At 42.5% G+C, this 18,538-nt stretch overlaps 1 protein-coding gene across 6 annotated transcripts; it reads right to left on the bottom strand.

The window, feature by feature from the left end:
• Positions 1–1,428: 1,428 nt before the first annotated feature.
• CYP2R1 (cytochrome P450 family 2 subfamily R member 1) lies at positions 1,429–18,161 on the bottom strand. 6 transcript variants are annotated; one of them, XM_081239465.1, is made up of 5 exons: positions 17,854–18,161; positions 9,440–9,581; positions 4,992–5,624; positions 3,926–4,255; positions 1,429–1,717 (listed from the first exon to the last, which is right to left on the bottom strand). In XM_081239465.1, the coding sequence occupies exons 1-5, from the start codon at positions 18,142–18,144 to the stop codon at positions 1,542–1,544; spliced, it is 1,572 nt and encodes a 523-aa protein (XP_081095591.1). In that variant the 5' UTR covers positions 18,145–18,161; the 3' UTR covers positions 1,429–1,541. The 6 variants fall into 6 exon arrangements, with proteins under 6 accessions (XP_081095591.1, XP_081095595.1, XP_081095592.1 ...); XM_081239469.1 differs by lacking the exon at positions 17,854–18,161 and adding an exon at positions 17,805–17,825; XM_081239466.1 differs by lacking the exon at positions 17,854–18,161 and adding an exon at positions 17,454–17,797.
• Positions 18,162–18,538: the final 377 nt, after the last annotated feature.

The following is an 18,538-nucleotide window of genomic DNA, read 5'->3' as shown; positions in this document are numbered from 1 at the left end:
GTTGTTGAAATGACTTCACCTCACTATGTTTCCCATAAAAGCACTGTTTTATCTTATAATTTTAGGGTAAGCTCATTACGAACCATCAAGTCTGCTGTAAAGGCTAATGTCCAGAGTCATTCAGTACTTGATAACAGTAGTTGAAGGTGGTTCTTCTCATTCAGAAATATTTCAATCTTGGCCCTGAGCTCAAAAAATTTGCAATAAAGTGTTATCAATGCTAAATCACTGAAGTGTGGTAGAGCAGGTCACGATATTCAGCTCCTATTTCCGACAAAAATTCACAAAACTGATGATGGTTAAGTCCATAAGAATAAATGAAGTTCACTGTTGACACTACTGGTTTTATAACACATGATAGATTCAAGCATTTTCTGCAAAGTACCTGCTGATAATACAATTTGTACAACTATGCCTTTTAATGCTCCACATACATTTTTACTATCAATTGTAACACATCTTAGCAGATTCCATCTTAGGTTGTGCTGAATCAGTGTTTTCTCATCGTCTTTGAAAATAACCTCTCCCATAGTTGTTACAGGCAGACTATTCACAAAGGCTAAATTTTCAAACTTGGCATTGACTCTGAATAAACAACTGAACAGTATTGGTAATATCTATTTACGCACTGAGAGAGAAGGAAGACCACTCAATCTTCTGCCTTTTTTTTTTTTTTTCTTTTTTTGTGGTACCCGGGACTCTCACTGTTGTGGCCTCTCCCGTTGCGGAGCACAGGCTCTGGACGCACAGGCTCAGCGGCCATGGCTCACGGGCCCAGCCACTCCACGGCATGTGGGATCTTCCTGGACCGGGGCACGAACCCACGTCCCCTGCATCGGCAGGCAGACTCTCAACCACTGTGCCACCAGGGAAGCCCCATATGTATCATTTTTAAATACCTCATTGTAATTTCCTATCTACTTAACTGCTGCTATGAGGGTCACAGGGACCCTCATTTGTAGGAAGAAATACGCCGCAACTCTATAGTAGAAGCAAGATTTGAAAGCATGGCAGGTTTTACATTAAATATACCATATAGCTATCTATTCTATCATCTGCCACCGTGTCTAAAATACCTCTATAGTCCAAACTCATTTATTTGGGTTTTAATTTCTTCTTTAGTCCACTATTAAACTGGACTAGTACCACACAATCTATTAATGGCAATACCTGATCAGAAAGGAGCTGGCATTGACATTTGGAAGCAAAGAGCCCAGACAGGAGCAAATTGGAGTCAAGAAGGGAGGAGGGATACCTGGTGCCCAACAACAGGCTGAAAAGTCAGGTCATTGATGGCCCTTCTTAGTATCTTAAGCAACAACTGTCATTTGTACCTCTGTTTTCCTCAGATAATTCTACCTTATAAGTCATAAAATGTTGGAAAAAATAGTAGCTAATGCTTATTATTACAGTTTTTAAAGACACATCTGTGTTCATTTGGTTTTTATGATGCTGTGATCCTTATACACACACACACACACTATCTAAACAAGGTTCAGGGGTGAGGCAAACACCTTGTTCCACAAAACATCCAGGCACTTTCAGCGTCTTTCTGCACAGATGAGGTAGGGCTGGGGTTGCAACGTCATGCCTAACCTGGGCTTCAGATTTGGAACCAGTTCATGTGGAAAATGCAAGTGAAATCGCTGAAGCAATGTTGTAAAAAACAGGAACATTTCCATCCGAGCCAGCTGTTCTCCAAGACAATGTCTTCTCCCTCAACATAAAAAACAGGCATAATAATTTTTCTAAATCCACAATATTTACCAAAATTTATGTCTAATACGTACCATTCAGGAAACCTGGAATTTAAAGAAACTTAGAGGAAGTTATGTTTATTTTATTCATTTGTTTTTTTAAATAAATTTATTTTTGGCTGCGTCGGGTCTTCGTTGCTGCTCATGGGCTTTCTCTAGTTGCAGCTAGTGGGGGTTCCTCTTCATTGTGGTGTGCAGGTTTCTCCTTGCAGTGGCTTCTCTTGTTGCGGAGCATGGGCTCTAGGCCCACAGGCTTCAGTAGTTGTGACTCGTGGGCTCAGTAGTTGTGGCTCGCGGGCTCTAGAGCACAGCCTCAGTAGTTGTGGCAGATGGGCTTAGTTGCTCCGTGGCATGTGGGATCTTCCCAGACCGGGGCTTGAACCTGTGTCCCCTGCATTGGCAGGTGGATTCTTTTTTTTTTTTTTTTTAACATCTTTATTGGAGTATAACTGCTTTACAACGGTGTGTTAGTTTCTGCTTTATAACAAAGTGAATCAGTTATACATATGCATATGTTCTCATATCTCTTCCCTCTTGCGTCTCCCTCTCTCCCACCCTCCCTATCCCACCCCTCTAGGTGGTCACAAAGCACTGAGCTGATCTCCCTGTGCTATGCGGCTGCTTCCCACTAGCTATTTTACGTTTGGTAGTGTATATATGTCCATGCCACTCTCTCACTTTGTCACAACTTACCCTTCCCCCTCCACATATCCTCAAGTCCATTCTCTAGTAGTTCTGCGTCTTTATTCCTGTCTTGCCCCTAGGTTCTTCACGACTTTTTTTCTTTTCTTAGATTCCATATATATGTGTTAGCATACGGTATTTGTTTTTCTCTTTCTGACTTACTTCACTCTGTATGACAGACTCTAGGTCCATCCACCTCACTACAAATAACTCAATTTCGTTTCTTTTTATGGCTGAGTAATATTCCATTGTATATATGTGCCACATCTTCTTTATCCATTCATCTGTTGATGGACATTTAGGTTGCTTCCATGTCCTGGCTATTGTAAGTAGAGCTGCAATGAACATTTTGGTACATGACTCTTTTTGAATTGTGGTTTTCTCAGGGTATATGCCCAGTAGTGGGATTGCTGGGTCATATGGTAGTTCTATTTTTAGTTTTTTAAGGAACCTCCGTACTGTTCTCCATAGTGGCTGTATCAATTTACATTCCCACCAACAGTGCAAGAGGGTTCCCTTTTCTCCACAACCTATCCAGCATTGTTTCTAGCTTTTTTGATGATGGCCATTCTGACCAGTGTGAGATGATATCTCGTTGTAGTTTTGATTTGTATTTCTCTGATGATTAATGATGTTGAACATTCTTTCATGTGTTCATTGGCAATCTGTGTATCTTCTTTGGAGAAATGTCTACTTAGGTCTTCTGGAAGGCGGATTCTTAACCACTGCGCCACCAGGGAAGCCTGGAAGTTATGTTTATTAAAGGATTTTCTTAAGCTGCAAAGAATAGAAATTGGCACTTTGGTTCCCAGAGCCCATTTCTTTATGTTCTTTTGTAAGGTCATGTACTTGTAAGCTCATTAGTTCTATTCTCCACTTCCTTTGCAGGTGGCAACAGAGCCTGTGATATGCCATGAAAGATCTGAGGTGTGACACTTTGTTCTCTTGACCCAGGAGAAGTTCATTTCATTTCAAATGACTGCATGTGTACCCTTCCCCAGTGAAAGGATTTTTCCAGTCCATCTTCCATGGGTCTTGTGATCTGTGTACTTCTTCACAGGAGACACAATATTTTTGGAGATGAGGTATAAGAATTGAGAGCCAAGAGGGCTCTAGATTCTAGTTTCACTTCAAGTTATCATGCCATTCCTGTCCCTGGGTCTCAGTTTCTCAAGCTGCCTGTTAACTGATTTCTAGCTCTACAAGTTTTGATTACAAGCCAAAATCCACAAGCAAAAAAGTTTCAGAAAAAGCCAGAGCTTCTCATCAGTTTCTTTCTAGCTGCTAAATTATGGCTTGTTTATTTTGAATAGAAAGAGGCATTAATGAGCTCTAATTAAACCATTCTCTCCTGTAAGAGTCAATACTGTTTTCAGAGTTGGGATATTAACTCTACAATAGAATGCTTCAGATTAAGATATTATACATGATAAATCAGCATTATACTTTGTCCTAAAGTTATGCCCCTGTGAAAGTTCTCTTACCTAGGGAAAAGGGAACCAAAGCTTCCTTCTTGGCAAAATATCCATTGCTGTCCAGAAATCGGTCTGGATAGAATATTTCTGGGTCTCTCCAATACTTTTCGTCAAAGTGTACAGAATAAAGATTTGTAATTACTGTTGTGCCTTTAGGAATGGAATAACCACGTACAACTGCATCCTCAGAGGTTGCATGGAAAATCCCTAATGGCACTATATTACAGAATCTTAAAACTTCATGTAAAACTGCCTCGGTATAAGGCATTTTGCATTTGTCATCCCAAGAAGGTGTCCCACTGGGTCCTATAATTAAATCAATCTCTTTCTGAACTTGTCCTGTAAGAGAAAAAGTGTTCAAGTTATTATGCACTCCTTAGAATTATATCTAAAGTAATTTCCCTTTAGGATAAAACAAAAGATAACCTGTAGTAAGCCAACAAGATATGGGTACACCCAGATTCAGATTTTTCATTATCTGGGAGTTCTATTTAAATATGTGCCACATATCTTATACAACCAGTACCCAACGCTCTAAGTAATTTTGTTGTGAAAAACACATTATAAGTAATAAAAATAAAAATTAAACAAACCTAGAATTAGAATAACAACACTCTCAGCAAGGAAAAGAGTGAAGCATAAAAACTTAAATTAAAAAAAACCAGGGTTGGGACTTCCCTGGCAGTCCAGTGGTTAAGACTCCATGCTTCCACTGCAGCAAGCGTGGGTTCGATCCCTGGTTGGGGAACTAAGATCCTGCATGCTGTGTGGTACAGCTGAAAAACAACCACCACCACCACCAGGGTTCAGGTCCCAGCTCAGCGCTAGAAGGGAGTGGACAAATCAGTCATTCAGCTTTTTCCCTCATTTATAAAATAGGTATTATAAGACATCTTTGAGGGTTTTATACGAATTTAGGTAACAGTTTTGAAAACCTTATAGCTATTCAATGCTTCTCTTTTTGGATAGCACAGCAGGAGTTACTAAATAGAATGCCTTGTACATGGCCAAAGACTCTAAAACATGTGTGAGCCCTAAATGTAAGAACAGACCTTGAGATCACTGGAATCCTTACCTTGAATGTTAGGATAAAGGGCCATGAAAAGAATTGCCCACCGTAGCACATTGGTTGTAGTTTCAGTTCCAGCAATGATGAGTTCACCCACAGAGAAAATCAGGTTTTCTTTGGAGAAAGTAGATGATGGGTCATTTTTACCTTGATCCATCTCATCTAAATAAGCATCAACAAAATGCTGAGGTAACTGAGGCTTTCTGTTGATGGAAGCTTTTTCAATAAGCCTGGAGAGAAAGTCATAGACCACAGCTGCATTTCTAAACAGTTGTTGATGTTTTCCAAAAGGTAAGATGCCAATCCATGGAAAGGCATTATAGAGGAAGACTGAGGCGTTGGTGGCTAGTTCCACATTTTCACTAAATAACTCAATCATGTGCTGAAAATCAGTGTCTTCGTAAGTGAATCGTTCTCCAAAAATTATCAGATTGGTTATGTTTGAAACGGCATTTGTTATTAACTGTTTAAAGTCAAAAGGGCTACCATTGTATGTTTCAATAGCATCAATGAAAAATTTGGTTTCTTCTAAGATTTTAGATTCAAAAGACTTTTGGCCATATCCAAAACAGCGAAAGCTGTTTACAGCTAATTTTCTGTGATCAACCCATCCTCGGCCATATCTGGAATTGAGTAAGCCTAAAAAAAAGGGGGGACGGTTAGTCATTCTTCTCCAAATTATCCTTCTATGATACTATTAAAAATTTTTATCATTCCTACATCTCTGTATCTAACAGCTAAAAATACTATGCAGGGAAGAAAAAAAAAGATGGTTATTCATTCTTCTCCAAATTTTCTATAAAACTAAAACTAGACCCAGTAGTTAAGCCCTATTCTTTACTCCTCATTAGCCATGGAATATTATAAACAGATAAAGCTTATCTATACTTCTCATCTGGACACAGGCAGAAAAGACCTATAATCTCCCGCCACAAGAAACTGAACTGTCTTGTGTAATTCAACCTGGGTGAACTAGGCCTTGGGTGACTTTATTATCCAACTTCTATTATAAGCCTAATTTACAAAAGACGAATGACTGTGTGTTCTACGGGCAAAATTTTATCCTGGACTAAACACATACCTGAGAAATCATCCTTCTCGAATTAGAAATTTCCTGCTTTAAGAGACTAGATTTTAGAATACAAATTCCCTCCCATTAAAGGCATATGTTACCTAATACTATAACTGGCAGTGGCAAGGATGGCCTGAATGAGGTGTCGACGTAGTGGAAATACTCAAGCCAAAAGGAGGTGCTAGGGACTGAATGTTTGTGCCATCACAACATTCAAATGTTGAAGCCTAATCCCCAGTGTGATGATATTAGGAGGTGGGGCCTTTGGGAAATAATTATGTAATGAGCCCTCATGAATGAGCTTTAGTGCCATTATAAGAAGGGATGTGGGAAGAGATGACTGCTCTTGGTTATGTGAGGATACAGGGAGAAGACAGCAGTCTGCAGCCAGGAGGCAGGCTCTTTCCAGACACTGTTCTGCTAGCACCCTGATCTTGAATTTCCTAGCCTCCAGATCTGATAGAATAACTGTCTGTTGTTTAAGCCACTCCGTCTATATCTTTTTGTTATAGCAGCCCAAACTAAGGTGACAAACAGGAAACTCAAACTTCTAATGTTGATACTGCTTGCCTTAAAATCTCAGTCTCCACAGTATACTCTGCTGTTCTGATATGTCTACTATGGAATATTTTCCCTTTAAATCGATTATCAAGAAAAAAACTTCTTCAGCATATATATTTCTGTAACGCATAGTTTACTTGGAATTTAATTCATAACTGGTACGTAGGTATACCTATGATGAAAAATGTCATGTTCTCTTGTCTACATGAGGTACCTATGTAATTTACATTCCAACAAATTTGTGCAACAGTTTTTGAATTTGGAACTTATGATGAAATTAACCATACATAAGGGGGTCTTTAACGCTGTGCAGCAATTTTATATGCCATATTCCATTCTCTTTTCTATACTCCCAGATGACTACTCATTCAACATAATGTATTTCTGGAGCTAAAGTGTCTTAGATGTATCAGTGAACAAAAGAGGCAAAGATGGCTATTTCTCATGGAACTTACATACTAGTGAGGAGAGACAAATTATATAGCAAGGAAGGAGACATAGGGTGGTCAGGAAAAGCCTCAGTAAGAAGGTGACATAAGTAGAGACACAGGAGATGGGAGTGAGTGAAGCAGATATCCAGGGAAAGATCACTGCAGGTAGAGAGAACCAGTGCAAAGGCACTGAGATAAAAGCAAGCCCAAGAGAAATGTATGCATATGGGATACATGTGCATAATATATGCATACAGTTACACATAAGAAGGTACACAGGAGCCTGATTATAACCCTATACTGTCCAGTCTGGGTGCCCAGGCATGGGCTGAACCCGCCTAAAGGGCCACTTTTTCCTATTCAAACATTGGGTTTATGGTGGCTCTGATTTCCCACTTCCAAGTTTAGTGCATATGCATCTTAAAATAATTCTAGGGAATTCCCTGGTGGTCCAATGGTTAGGACTCCACGCTTTCACTGCTGAGGGCCCAGATTCAGTCCCTGGTTGGGAACTAAGATCCCGCAAACTGGGCAGTGCAAAAAAAACTTTGTTTGTTTGTTTGTTTGTTTGTTTATTTATGGCTGCGTTGGGTCTTTGTTCTTGCACGCAGGCTTTCTCTAGCTGCGTCAAGCAGGGTCTACTCTTCATTGTGGTGCACAGGTTTCTCATTGTGGTGACTTCTCTTGCTGCGGAGCACAGGCTCTAGGCTCACAGGCTTCAGTAGTCGTGGCATGCGGGCTTCAGTAGTTGTGGCTCGTGGGCTCTAGAGCGCACGCTCAGTAGTTGTGGCGCATGGGCTTAGTTGCTCCATGGCATGTGGGATCTTCTCGGACCAGGGCTCGAACCCATGTCCCCTGCACTGGCAGGCAGATTCTTAACCACTGCACCACCAGGGAAGCCCAACACATCTAATTTTCTACTTATTTTTTCTCTTACTATTTCTTTGAAAATCTTAAGTTGAATGCATGTTTTTTCTTTCTTTATGACAAAAACAGTCTAAACTATAAGTTTATAGCTTCAAAAAACATATAGTTTATCCTAAATATTACTCTGATCACATCATACATTTTCATAATTTCTTTAAAGGTCTTCTATTATAATTGTGGTATAATTTCTTCTTTGGCCTAATTATTACTTGGAAGAGTATTTAAGATGCTGGAGATTTGCTTTTTATTTATATTATCACTTTCAAGTGTCATCATGCCCTGGCCTAAGAATTTGGCCTTTAAAACTGGTGTTTTCTTTGCATTAATTGATTTGCTTTGCAATTTTATATATTTAATATAATATATTTAACTTTTATTTTTTCCCTTTTCAGTCAATGTCTTCTTTAGTCTATGTAACCAAGATATTGTTGAATTTTTCTTTCAAATGAAGAGTGAAGCTCTCATTGAACTGGAAAATTTTGGAGATAAAAACTCTTATACTATTAAGTATGAAAACGGATGTATCTGACGTCAACATTCTATTTTAGGCTTTCTGTTGCTGCTTTCGTCTCATCCGTTCTGTTAACTTTCAGCCTTTCTCCCTTGTTGAATATGCAATCATCCGACACTGATCAACACTAAACCATAGAAAATACTAGTCCTTTACACAAACCCACAATTCTTCATTTACATATCATATTAATTAGTAAAGAAAGGCTGTTTCAGGGTCTATAAGCTTATAAGTAAAATAATAGTAAAATGTCAGCAAGCACTCAAGACTAGCTTCAAAGATACTTTTGATTCAAGTATGTGTGCATGTGTATGTATTCTTAACCTGTTTCACAAAACCTGCACATATTATTAAGTGCTAATTCTTTAAAACATTATTTACAATATTTATTAGAACTGGATTACAACAGTAGAATTAGCATGTACTGGCCTAAAATATGAATGTAATGCAGCCTGAAAGGTCCTCAAATATTAGGGTCTGTAACCTAAATTAACTAGTTAATACTTTCCTGTTAATCAGTACAACAGAATCCAATCTCTATGTACTAAATTTACATAAAATAAGAAATGTGGGGACTTCCCTGGTGGTACAGTGGTTAAGAATCCGCCTGCTAATGCAGGGGACATGGGTTCAAGCCCTGGTCAAAGAAGATCCCACATGCCGTGGAGCAACTAAGCCCATGCACCACAACTACTGAGCCAATGTGCCACAACTACTGAAGCCCATGTGCCTAGAGCCCATGCTCTGCAACAAGAGAAGCCACTGCAATGAGAAGCCCACGCACGCACCACAACGAAGAGTAACCCCCGCTCACCGCAACTAGAAAAAGCCCGTGCGTGGCAATGGAGACCAAATGTAGCCAAAAATAAATAAATTAATTAATTAAAAAAAAAAAAGGAAATGTGATTTAAAATAGTTTAGTAAATCATTAGGTAGGTGAAAATAAACATACCTCCCATTTTTGTCATCTTCATGAATAAAGGAAGGCATGGTCTGTCTGCAAAAATTTCACTTTGATGAACAAGGCATTCCTTTACTACATCATAGCCATTTAGAACCACAGCTGATATACCTCCAAGATCCAAACTGAAGATCTTTGAGAAGAAAAGAAAAACATTTAAATGGCAAAATATATGGAGAAATATAACCATAGAAATCCACATATACTAAGTCCAGCTCTCCCAGTATTTGTTACTCCCTGAAAATGCTGGCATTTATTACTCAACTGACAATGTTTAGAGTGCCTTCTCTCTACAAGGCACGTCAAAGACCATGATTTCATTACTCATTCAGTGGCTCAAGACATAATCTTATAAATGGTGTAATGAAAAGAGTACCAGACTCAGGAGGCCTGGGTTCTAGTTTAAGCTTTGCCATTAAACAGATACAGGGCACCTGGCAGAACCCTTAAACTTTCTGTGCTTCAGGGTTGCCACAGAAAATCAAGGAATACTTGATATTTATGCTCTTTTAAAATTCATTCCAACTCAAAACATTCAATGATATCTCAGAATCTGTTTATTTCCAAGAGGAATGAGGAAGTGGCTCCATCTACACATCATTTATTATTCCAGGTTTAGGTAGGGGAGGGGATTGTCAAAGGCCTGAGAGACAACTTTTGAAGTATAAAATGTTGGGGCCCAGGATATGCAACCCCAAAATATGCCTCAATAGCATATTAATTATTTTGAATTAAAGTTACTGAAGAAATGGCCAATGCAAGAGGGAAGCTCTAGGGAGTTCCCTGGTGACCTAGTGGTTAGGGTTTGGTGCCGTCACTGCTGTGCCCCGGGTTCGATCCCTAGTAGGGAACTGAGATCCTGCAAGCTGCTCGGCACAGCCAAAATTTTTAAAAAAGGAAAAAAAAAAAAAAGAGGGACACTCTCTCTTTTTTGTCTCCCTGAAAGCAGGAAATAAGTCTCTCATGTGAAAGGTATGCTCCATGCATCTGGAGGTGGGACACCCTTATTGCCAAAGATAGGGAATTTGGGGGTGAGAATCCTTTTTTAAACAAATCTTGTTACTTCTTTAATTTACAGCCCAAGCACAAACTCTGTTTAGATTCTTCACCAATTGGGCACCCAAAACCAAAGTTTCTTTGTCTTGTCCATTCTCTGCAAATTTATTGTTTCTTTGTCTAAGAAGTAGGAAATCTGCCTGCTTTGGCCACTTCCTCCATCCCATGTCTGTGAGACCTCCGTGCACATGGATTCAAATGTGTTTCTTTTTCTCCTGTTAATCTGTCTTGTGTCAATTTTATTATTAGTCCAGCCAAAAGTACTCAAGAGGGGCAGAGGGGAAAATCTCCCTCTCCTCAACAAAACATACTGAAACTCACAGGCTTATTTATTTGGGCCCCTGAATTCCACGAAGTTAATAAAGAGGGCCCTAAGGGAATTTGACCTTGGAGGACTGGCATCTGCCACATTGGCACAGGTGGCTGCCCCTCAGCTAAAAGATGGAATATCCATCCTATTCCTTGCTGAAGCTTCTTGTGTGCTTCACCACAGGTTCACTTACAATGTCACACCTCCTGTAGTCTATTCTAGCTAGCCCTATATAGAGGCCTAGTCCAGTGAAGGAACAATGCTGCCTTATCAGTGGGATGCAAAGATTGCTTATCTCCATCCTCTCAGTGGGTGGCTGAGAGCCTTTGAGAGCCAAAATACTGAGTCAAGCCTCATCTCTGGGCAAACAGGTAGAACAGATTTAGCCATGATTCACACTGCTTTGGGGGGTGGGGTGGGAGGTACCAGGAGACTTAGCAGAGAACTGAAGTTCAGCAGAAGTAGTTACAGTAGCAAAAGTGATAAAGACCTCCAAGTAGTAAAGAATCAACCAGCTGAGAAGAGTCTTTGGCACAAGGATGGGCCCTGCCAACTGAGCAGCAGGTACATCCAGAACTTTGGGAAGCAGCATGGACTGCCTGCCACAAGTAAAGGTATTAGTCAAAAGTGGCAGTGTAAGAGTTTCAGCACAAAGGAAGTGGTGACCAGCTGAGCAAAGATGGGGCTCTTTCAGTTCCCAAAGCAGTAATGGGATGGTCTTAAAGTCTTTTCACAGAAGCGTAATTTTAAGCAGATATAAAGGAAAAATTCCTCCTCCTGTGTGTCTCCTCTCCTCTCAGTACTCCACTACAACACCTGTAACACCAGATGTGTGCGTTTTCCACACATCAAGCAATTCTGGGACACCAGCTGGGTGTCCTACAATTTAACTCAATTCTGACATTATCTACCAGGAGAAAGTGTCAGATTCCGCAGGTTAAGGGCTCAATATCACAAGAGTGCTCCTCCACTTCGGACTCCAATCCCAAGTCAAGGTTGTTACCTGTGCTTCTGATCAAAGGGCTATAAATCAGAGGTTCCCATGACCTCCTCCTCAGGTTTGACTAATTTGACAGAGTGGCTCACAGAACTCAAGAAAATATTTTACTTACTAGATTACCAGTTTCTTAAAAAAGGATGTAACTCAGGAACAGCCATATGGAAGAGATGCATAGGGCAAGTGTATGGTCAGGCCACTCAAGATGGCTGTTCTCTTGCTCTCTGTATATCCCCTGCTCAACCAATGCCTGCTTCACCTATAACCTACTCACATGACTGACCTTCCTACATACTTGCCCCAGGCTCCAGCTACTGACTGTTCTTATCAAAGGGGCAGCGAGGGGCCTGCCCCTCTGCTAGTGTACCTGATAACCAGTGAGCCAACCTGAATCAACTCCCCTGTAACTGGTAATCCCCCGCCCCCTCCCCCTGCTGCCAGGTCCTGCCTGCCACCTGCCACACATGGTGGGGTATCGCTCCAGGACCTTGCTTCAGATATGTAAGATCCCTATCCATTGATGTCTCCGTTGCTGACTCCGGGCTCTTTCTTCAGTCTTGAAGCTGGGCAAGTACAGGCCTTGCGGGCCTGCGGGGTGCAGCCCAACAGCAAGGTATGAGGAAAAGGGTGCAGAGCTTCCATGCTCTCTCCAGGCATGCTAGCCTCTGCTCACCTCCACGTGTTCACCAAATCACCATGGAAGCTCTCAGAGCCCTATAATTCAGGGATTTTTATGGAGGCTTCATTACCTAGGCATGATTGATCAAATCATTGGTCACTGGTGACTGACTCAACCTCCAGTCCCTCTCCCTTCCCCTGAGGTAAGATGAGTAGAACTGAAAGTTCCAACCCTCTAATCCTGGTTGGTTCTCCAGGCAACAAGCTCCCATCCTTAAGGGCTTTCCATTAACATTAACTCTAAGGTGGGTGAAAGGGGCTTATTATGAATAACAAAAGATGCATCTACCACTCTCAACACTTAGGAAGTTCCCAGGGTTTTGGGAGCTTGTGCCAGGAAAGGTACAAAGACCAAATACACATTTATTAAAAATCACAGTATCACAAGCAGAGACAATAACGAAGGCTATTAGTGAATAGGCAGTGGTCCTGATGCAGGAAAAAAATCCCCAACTTTATGATTAAATCAACTTTGTGATCGATTTCACAAAGATGGGATTACAAATTCTGTTAATAGGAAGGCAGAACAAACAGGGGAGTTAACTTCAGGGTAATGCTGTCAGGTTGTGGACATTAGAGATTACAAAAACCAACTAGGAGCCATAACTTGAGAAAATTGTTATACAATCCACCTTGACTCAAAAATGAGGTGGTCCTCTATTTGACGGTGAAAACTGAGGAAACTGTTACTTGAACTAGTATCTATTCAGGTACATGCTCTTTTCAAGGACTTTTGGTAGAAGTTTGTAAATCAAATTGTGAAAATTCATCCTTATGCTGCTTTAATCTATGGAAGGGTCCAAGATTAGTCTTATATATTTTTTAATTTATTCAATAATTTTTATTATTATTATGGGGTAGTTACGATGCTGGCAAAGATGGAAACAGGTACACATGAAACACCTTCTAGAAGTCAGTCTATGATCTTCAAGTCTCTTGCCCTATTCCCAAACTAGCTCTACCCACGATTTTTCACTATCTCAGTTAATGACCATTCCAGCCATCCTTCAAGCTATATTCTGGTCTCAAACTGCCCATGAACTGCCCATGGTTTTTGCTTTTTGGGGGTTTTTTTGGCCACACAGCAGCACGTGGGATTTTAGTTCCCTGATCAGGGATTGAACCTGAGCCCCCTGCAGTGGAGGCTCGGATTCTTAACCACCAGACTGCTAGGTAAGTTCTGAGCTGCCCATGTTGACTCCATTTTTCACCCAAGCCCCACATCACTGCTTAGCAGTCATGATGTTTCAACTTTAACAATACAGACAGAATATGACAATTTCTTACCACTTCTGTCACTAACACTCTAATCCTTCATTTCTCCCCTATGTTATCTCAACAGCCTCTTAACTTCTCTTTATAGGTGATTATCAACATGGCATACTCCTGCTTCATGGCCTTTGTACTTGTTCCCTTGGCCTGGAATATTCTTCCCCTAGATACTCCTATAACTTGCTCCTTCACTTCATTCAAATATTTGCTCAGACGCCTTTTTTACAGTGAGGCCTGCTCTAACCCATTTCAATTTCACCCCCTAGCATTCTCCATTTTCCTTACCCTAATTTAGTTTACTTCTTACTCTGTACTCTAACATTTTATATATTTACTCTGTTTATATTGTCCCTATCCTGCTCCCCACCTCCCCTCCACTGGTACAGTGTAAGCTACACAAGGGCAGGGATTTTCACCTGTTTTGTTCATTGCTAAATCTTCACATCTAGGATAGTATTAATACATAGCATATGATAACAACTGATAAATATATGCTGAATTAAAGAATAGTGGGGGAGACACACATTCAAGCATATTATTAAAACACTGTGGGCTAAGTGCTAATAACAGAGGAATGTAAAAAGTGCTGTTGATGAAAACTGATCAATAACTGCCACACACTTTTCAACATTTGCTTGGGCTGTATTCTCATTTGGAATGCCTCCCTTGACTGCCATACCGTCCAAACGCCACTAAGTCTTTAAGGACCAACCTCCATGAAGCCTTTCTCGGTGCACTCTCTTTCTCTTTCTCCCTTGAACCACCACAGCACATGCTTAGAAGCTCCCACGGCACTTATTTAATACTACCTAAAACCAGAAGCATTCATATTCCTGTCTTCTGCTTGCCTGCTAAATTATAAACTCTTTAGATTCAGTGATTTCATCTCTTTCATCTTTGAACGCTCCACGGAATCTCATTCAATGCCTTGCATAAATCTCAGTAAATGCTTACTGTATAAATAAATTATAGGTTGTCAACTCCACTTGCCTCAAAGTAATTATTTTATTATCCTTACGTGCATTATCTGAAAATAATCTGTAAAAACTCCTTGTGCTAGCTTTGCTAGCTAGGGAACGCTTCTCGAAATCTGGGTTAAGATTAGTCACTGCAGAAGCTTACGCATTCAGAGTGAATCTCCAAGGAAATTCTAAGTCTCAGTGTGATACATTTCTATATAAGATTGTCTTTAAAATGACTGTATAAGTCTTGAGCACCGGCTGTCTTCCTTTCAAGAATTATGAAGGAGAATTGAATTCACAGACTTCATAAAAGTAGGTGTCACTTGAAGTGACTGTCATTTCTTATAAGCAATTTTAAAGTCCAGGGCTTGCTTTCTCTGAGCACACACCTCCAGATCATCAAGCAAGACAGTGGAAAAATAAGCTTCTATTTATAAATACGACATATAAACAACTTTCCACAATCTTCTAGAAGTACAGGAGATAATAGTTTCCTTCCACTTCCAAAAAGGCATAGTATTTTAACAACTCATACTGTTAGCGGAAACGCTGACTGAAACTGCCCGCCCTGGCCAGGCAAAGACAGTAACAATTTGCATGAGTTATTTTATGACAGGAGATCCTGGTAAGGAACATAGAACTAACAAGCCACCAACCGGAAGAATACAGGAAAGGTCAAACGGAGAGAGGAGATGCCAGTCCACATGTCCTACCAACCTCCCAGAATCCTCCTCGCTGGAATCCATCTTGGCTGAGCAGTTGCGTGCCCACCAGAAAGGAACCTGAGTCAGAATGATTGGCCAGAGACAACCTGGAAACTAATCCCATCACCATAAAACCCGAGACTGCGAGCCACATGGCAGAGCAGTTCTCCTGGGTTCCCTTACCCTCCTGCTCTCCACCCGGGTGCCCCTTTCCAATAAAGTCTCTTGCTTTGTCAGCACGTATGTCTCCTCAGACAATTCATTTCTTAGTGTTAAACAAGAGCCCACTCTGGGGCCCTGGAAGGGGTCCCCCTTCCTGCAACGATACCAACTTTGAGGCTTTGTCAGAATTGGAAAATACCTCTGAGACAATGGGAGAACTGCAGGGGTGTCTCACAACTAAGATAAAGAGCAAGTAGCTTAAAGGGTTAATACATTAGGTGGTTTTCAACTTAAGTCTAAAACAGAGTTACTCAAACCATGTCTACTCTTCAATGCACACATCCTTTCCATTTCTGCTCCTTTTTCTTTTTCCTCTGCTCCTCTTCTACCTAACAGCACAGGTTAGCCCTGTTTAATTTTACCACCTTCAGTAAAAAGACCTCTTTGTAAAGAACCAAGGTTGCCTCAAATATATAGTTGTACCAGCAATAAAACTGGTTACTCATGCCAAATTCTTATCCATTGTACCAGGTCTACCTATGCCAAGATGACAGTCTTCCAGCACATTTATAATTTGCAGTCTATTATAAGACTAAATTACCCCTCTCCCAAAAGAATGTTCATAGTAAATACAGAGTTCCTTTCAGTTCAAATATCTACGTATGAAAAACAGTTCCCTATTCTGTAGGACACCATTTCACATAACTGGTCTAAAAACACTTTCTACTTTGTAGGCCTAATAAGTTGTTCTGTAATTAATAACTAACATTTACTTGAAGAACATTTGAGTAGCACTTAACTGTGTTTCGTTATTATTATTACCATTACGCATATCGCGAAAACTTAAGATTCAGACAAGTAAAGGTCAAGTTTTACCTGACGAAAGAGGACTCAACCTCTCGTCTTGCGCTTTCACATCTTATGATTTCTCTAAATATTAATGATGCTGTGTACACCAGAGATCAAATGTATTCAGTGGAAATCATGGAAATACACTCAATTCCTAAGAACTGGAGGGTGGAAAACAGTATCTAAGAATTACACAATTTGCTTTACCTAAGCCCAGCCTCCCTTTAGCGACATACACTATCAGGGAACTGCAGAAACCTAGAATAATTCTTGTAAAAGCTGGTTTAAATACAGATTAAGCCCAAACCTGAAACACCGCAATTGCCAGACAGCCCTGCGGTACTTTTCCTTCAAAACACAATTTGTGGTCGATCGTTAGATTAATTTTTTTCTCTGGCTAGACTGTAACTACCTAAAATTGGGCTGTGACTGCCTTCTTCACCTCTCTATCCCCAGCACCTGGCAGAGCCTGGCTGGTCGTTTCCTATAAAAGAATGGACTCAAAAGGAAACAAGTGAGCCGGGTTAGTGTCAGTGTTCTGGAAACTTCTGCCTCCTCGAGGTGAGGACACCCTTCCAAACACAAGCTAGCGTTTTGGCCTTTCCCCTGCTAGTTCGCAGTGGCGTGGCTGCCTGCAAGTCACTCAGCTGGTCTGTGCCGCAGTTTCCTCCTCCGTAAAACGGGGAGGACCAGAGGACCTGCCCCCGGGCGCCCGCACTGCAAGGGAGGCTGGCCCACGGCCGGCGCAGTCTCCGTGTTTGCTGCGGGGACGCTCCTGGCTCCCGGCAGACAGGACGGCACTGGGACTCCGCACTGATTTTCACTCATTAGTTCATTCTCTCTTTCACGGTCATTTCCCAGAGGCCTTCACCTGCGCTCTCTCAGCCTCTCGGCAGACGCCTAGACCAGCCGTTCTCAAACGCAAACATCCAACGACCTCCTATTAACCATTAGCTCGGTCCTAGAATTCGGACGCCTGGTTTTCTCGAGAAGCTGTGGGTGGAAGCTAACCTACGCACTTCGTGCAGCTCCGTGGGCGCCAGAAGCTGGTCGCGCTGAGGGTAATGGCCGTCACTCCCGACCGGGCATGCGGCGCGGGACGCAGGCCCCACTGCGCAGGCGCAGGAGCGGCACCTCGTCGACCTCGGGGGCAGGAGAATCCGGCCAGTATCCCGCGGGCGTCAGGTGGGAGGGGCTCGCGGCTGGGCGGGGCTCTCCCTCCCCCGGCGGCGGGGCTCTCCCTCCCCCGGCGGCGCCGCTTGAGTACCTCGACCCCGGGCCTGGGAAGCCAGCTTCCCCTCCACGCTGCCGACCCACGGAGAAGGGTCAGACAGCTCGCACCCACGAGCGTGGGACATCCCCTCACCCCGGGAGGAAGGCCCGAGCTTTCCCTGCCCGAGGCCCGTCGGCTGTACCTCGCCGTACACCTGGCTCTGCTTTTTCATGTAGACGTGGGGGAGCTCAGCCGAGGCGCCCAGCGAGTAGATGTTGCCGATAAATGGCAGCCCCGACGGTCCCGGGGGGAAGCCCGACGGCCGTCTCTGCTTCAGCAGCTGGCGGACCCCCAGCGCGAAGAGCAGCAGGAAGAGGGCGCCTCCGAGGGCCGCCGCGAACGCCTCAGCACCGTGAGGCTCCCACATGGCCCGGGCTGGGGCTGCGAAACCCCACCGCCCCGGGACCCGGCGAGCGCTCCAACCCCGCCGCATCGTATTGGCCCGGTACCCCGTGGTCCCGCCCCACTTCCATGGCCATTGGCTGGCTGAGCGTAGGGCCCTCGGGCCAGTTACTCTTGCCTTTGTTCTGGTCAGAGTCCGCTCTGTGGAGGGCGGGCGGCCCTATGGATCTGGGCGCGGCTCTGGGCAAGCCCCAGCTGGTTGGGCACAAAGCCTGGAGGCCTCTTCCGGGGTGTTGACACTTGGGCCTGGAAGACGTGACAGCACCGCCTACCTCACTGGGTCAGGCAGATCCTGCGTCCCCGGCAGCCAGCCTTTTCTGTGGGTATCTTTTTAGGAACCAGGTCTGCTTATTTCAGACTAGAAAACTGGGGAGATTATCAGTACTGCAGTCTTTAGCAAAACCTGGTAATCTTAAGAATCTCCG

The sequence above is a fragment of the Mesoplodon bidens genome (assembly GCF_964165515.1).
Source record: "Mesoplodon bidens genome assembly, chromosome: 7".
Classification (NCBI taxonomy): domain Eukaryota; kingdom Metazoa; phylum Chordata; class Mammalia; order Artiodactyla; family Ziphiidae; genus Mesoplodon; species Mesoplodon bidens.
This window is presented reverse-complemented; position numbering and strand designations above follow the sequence as displayed.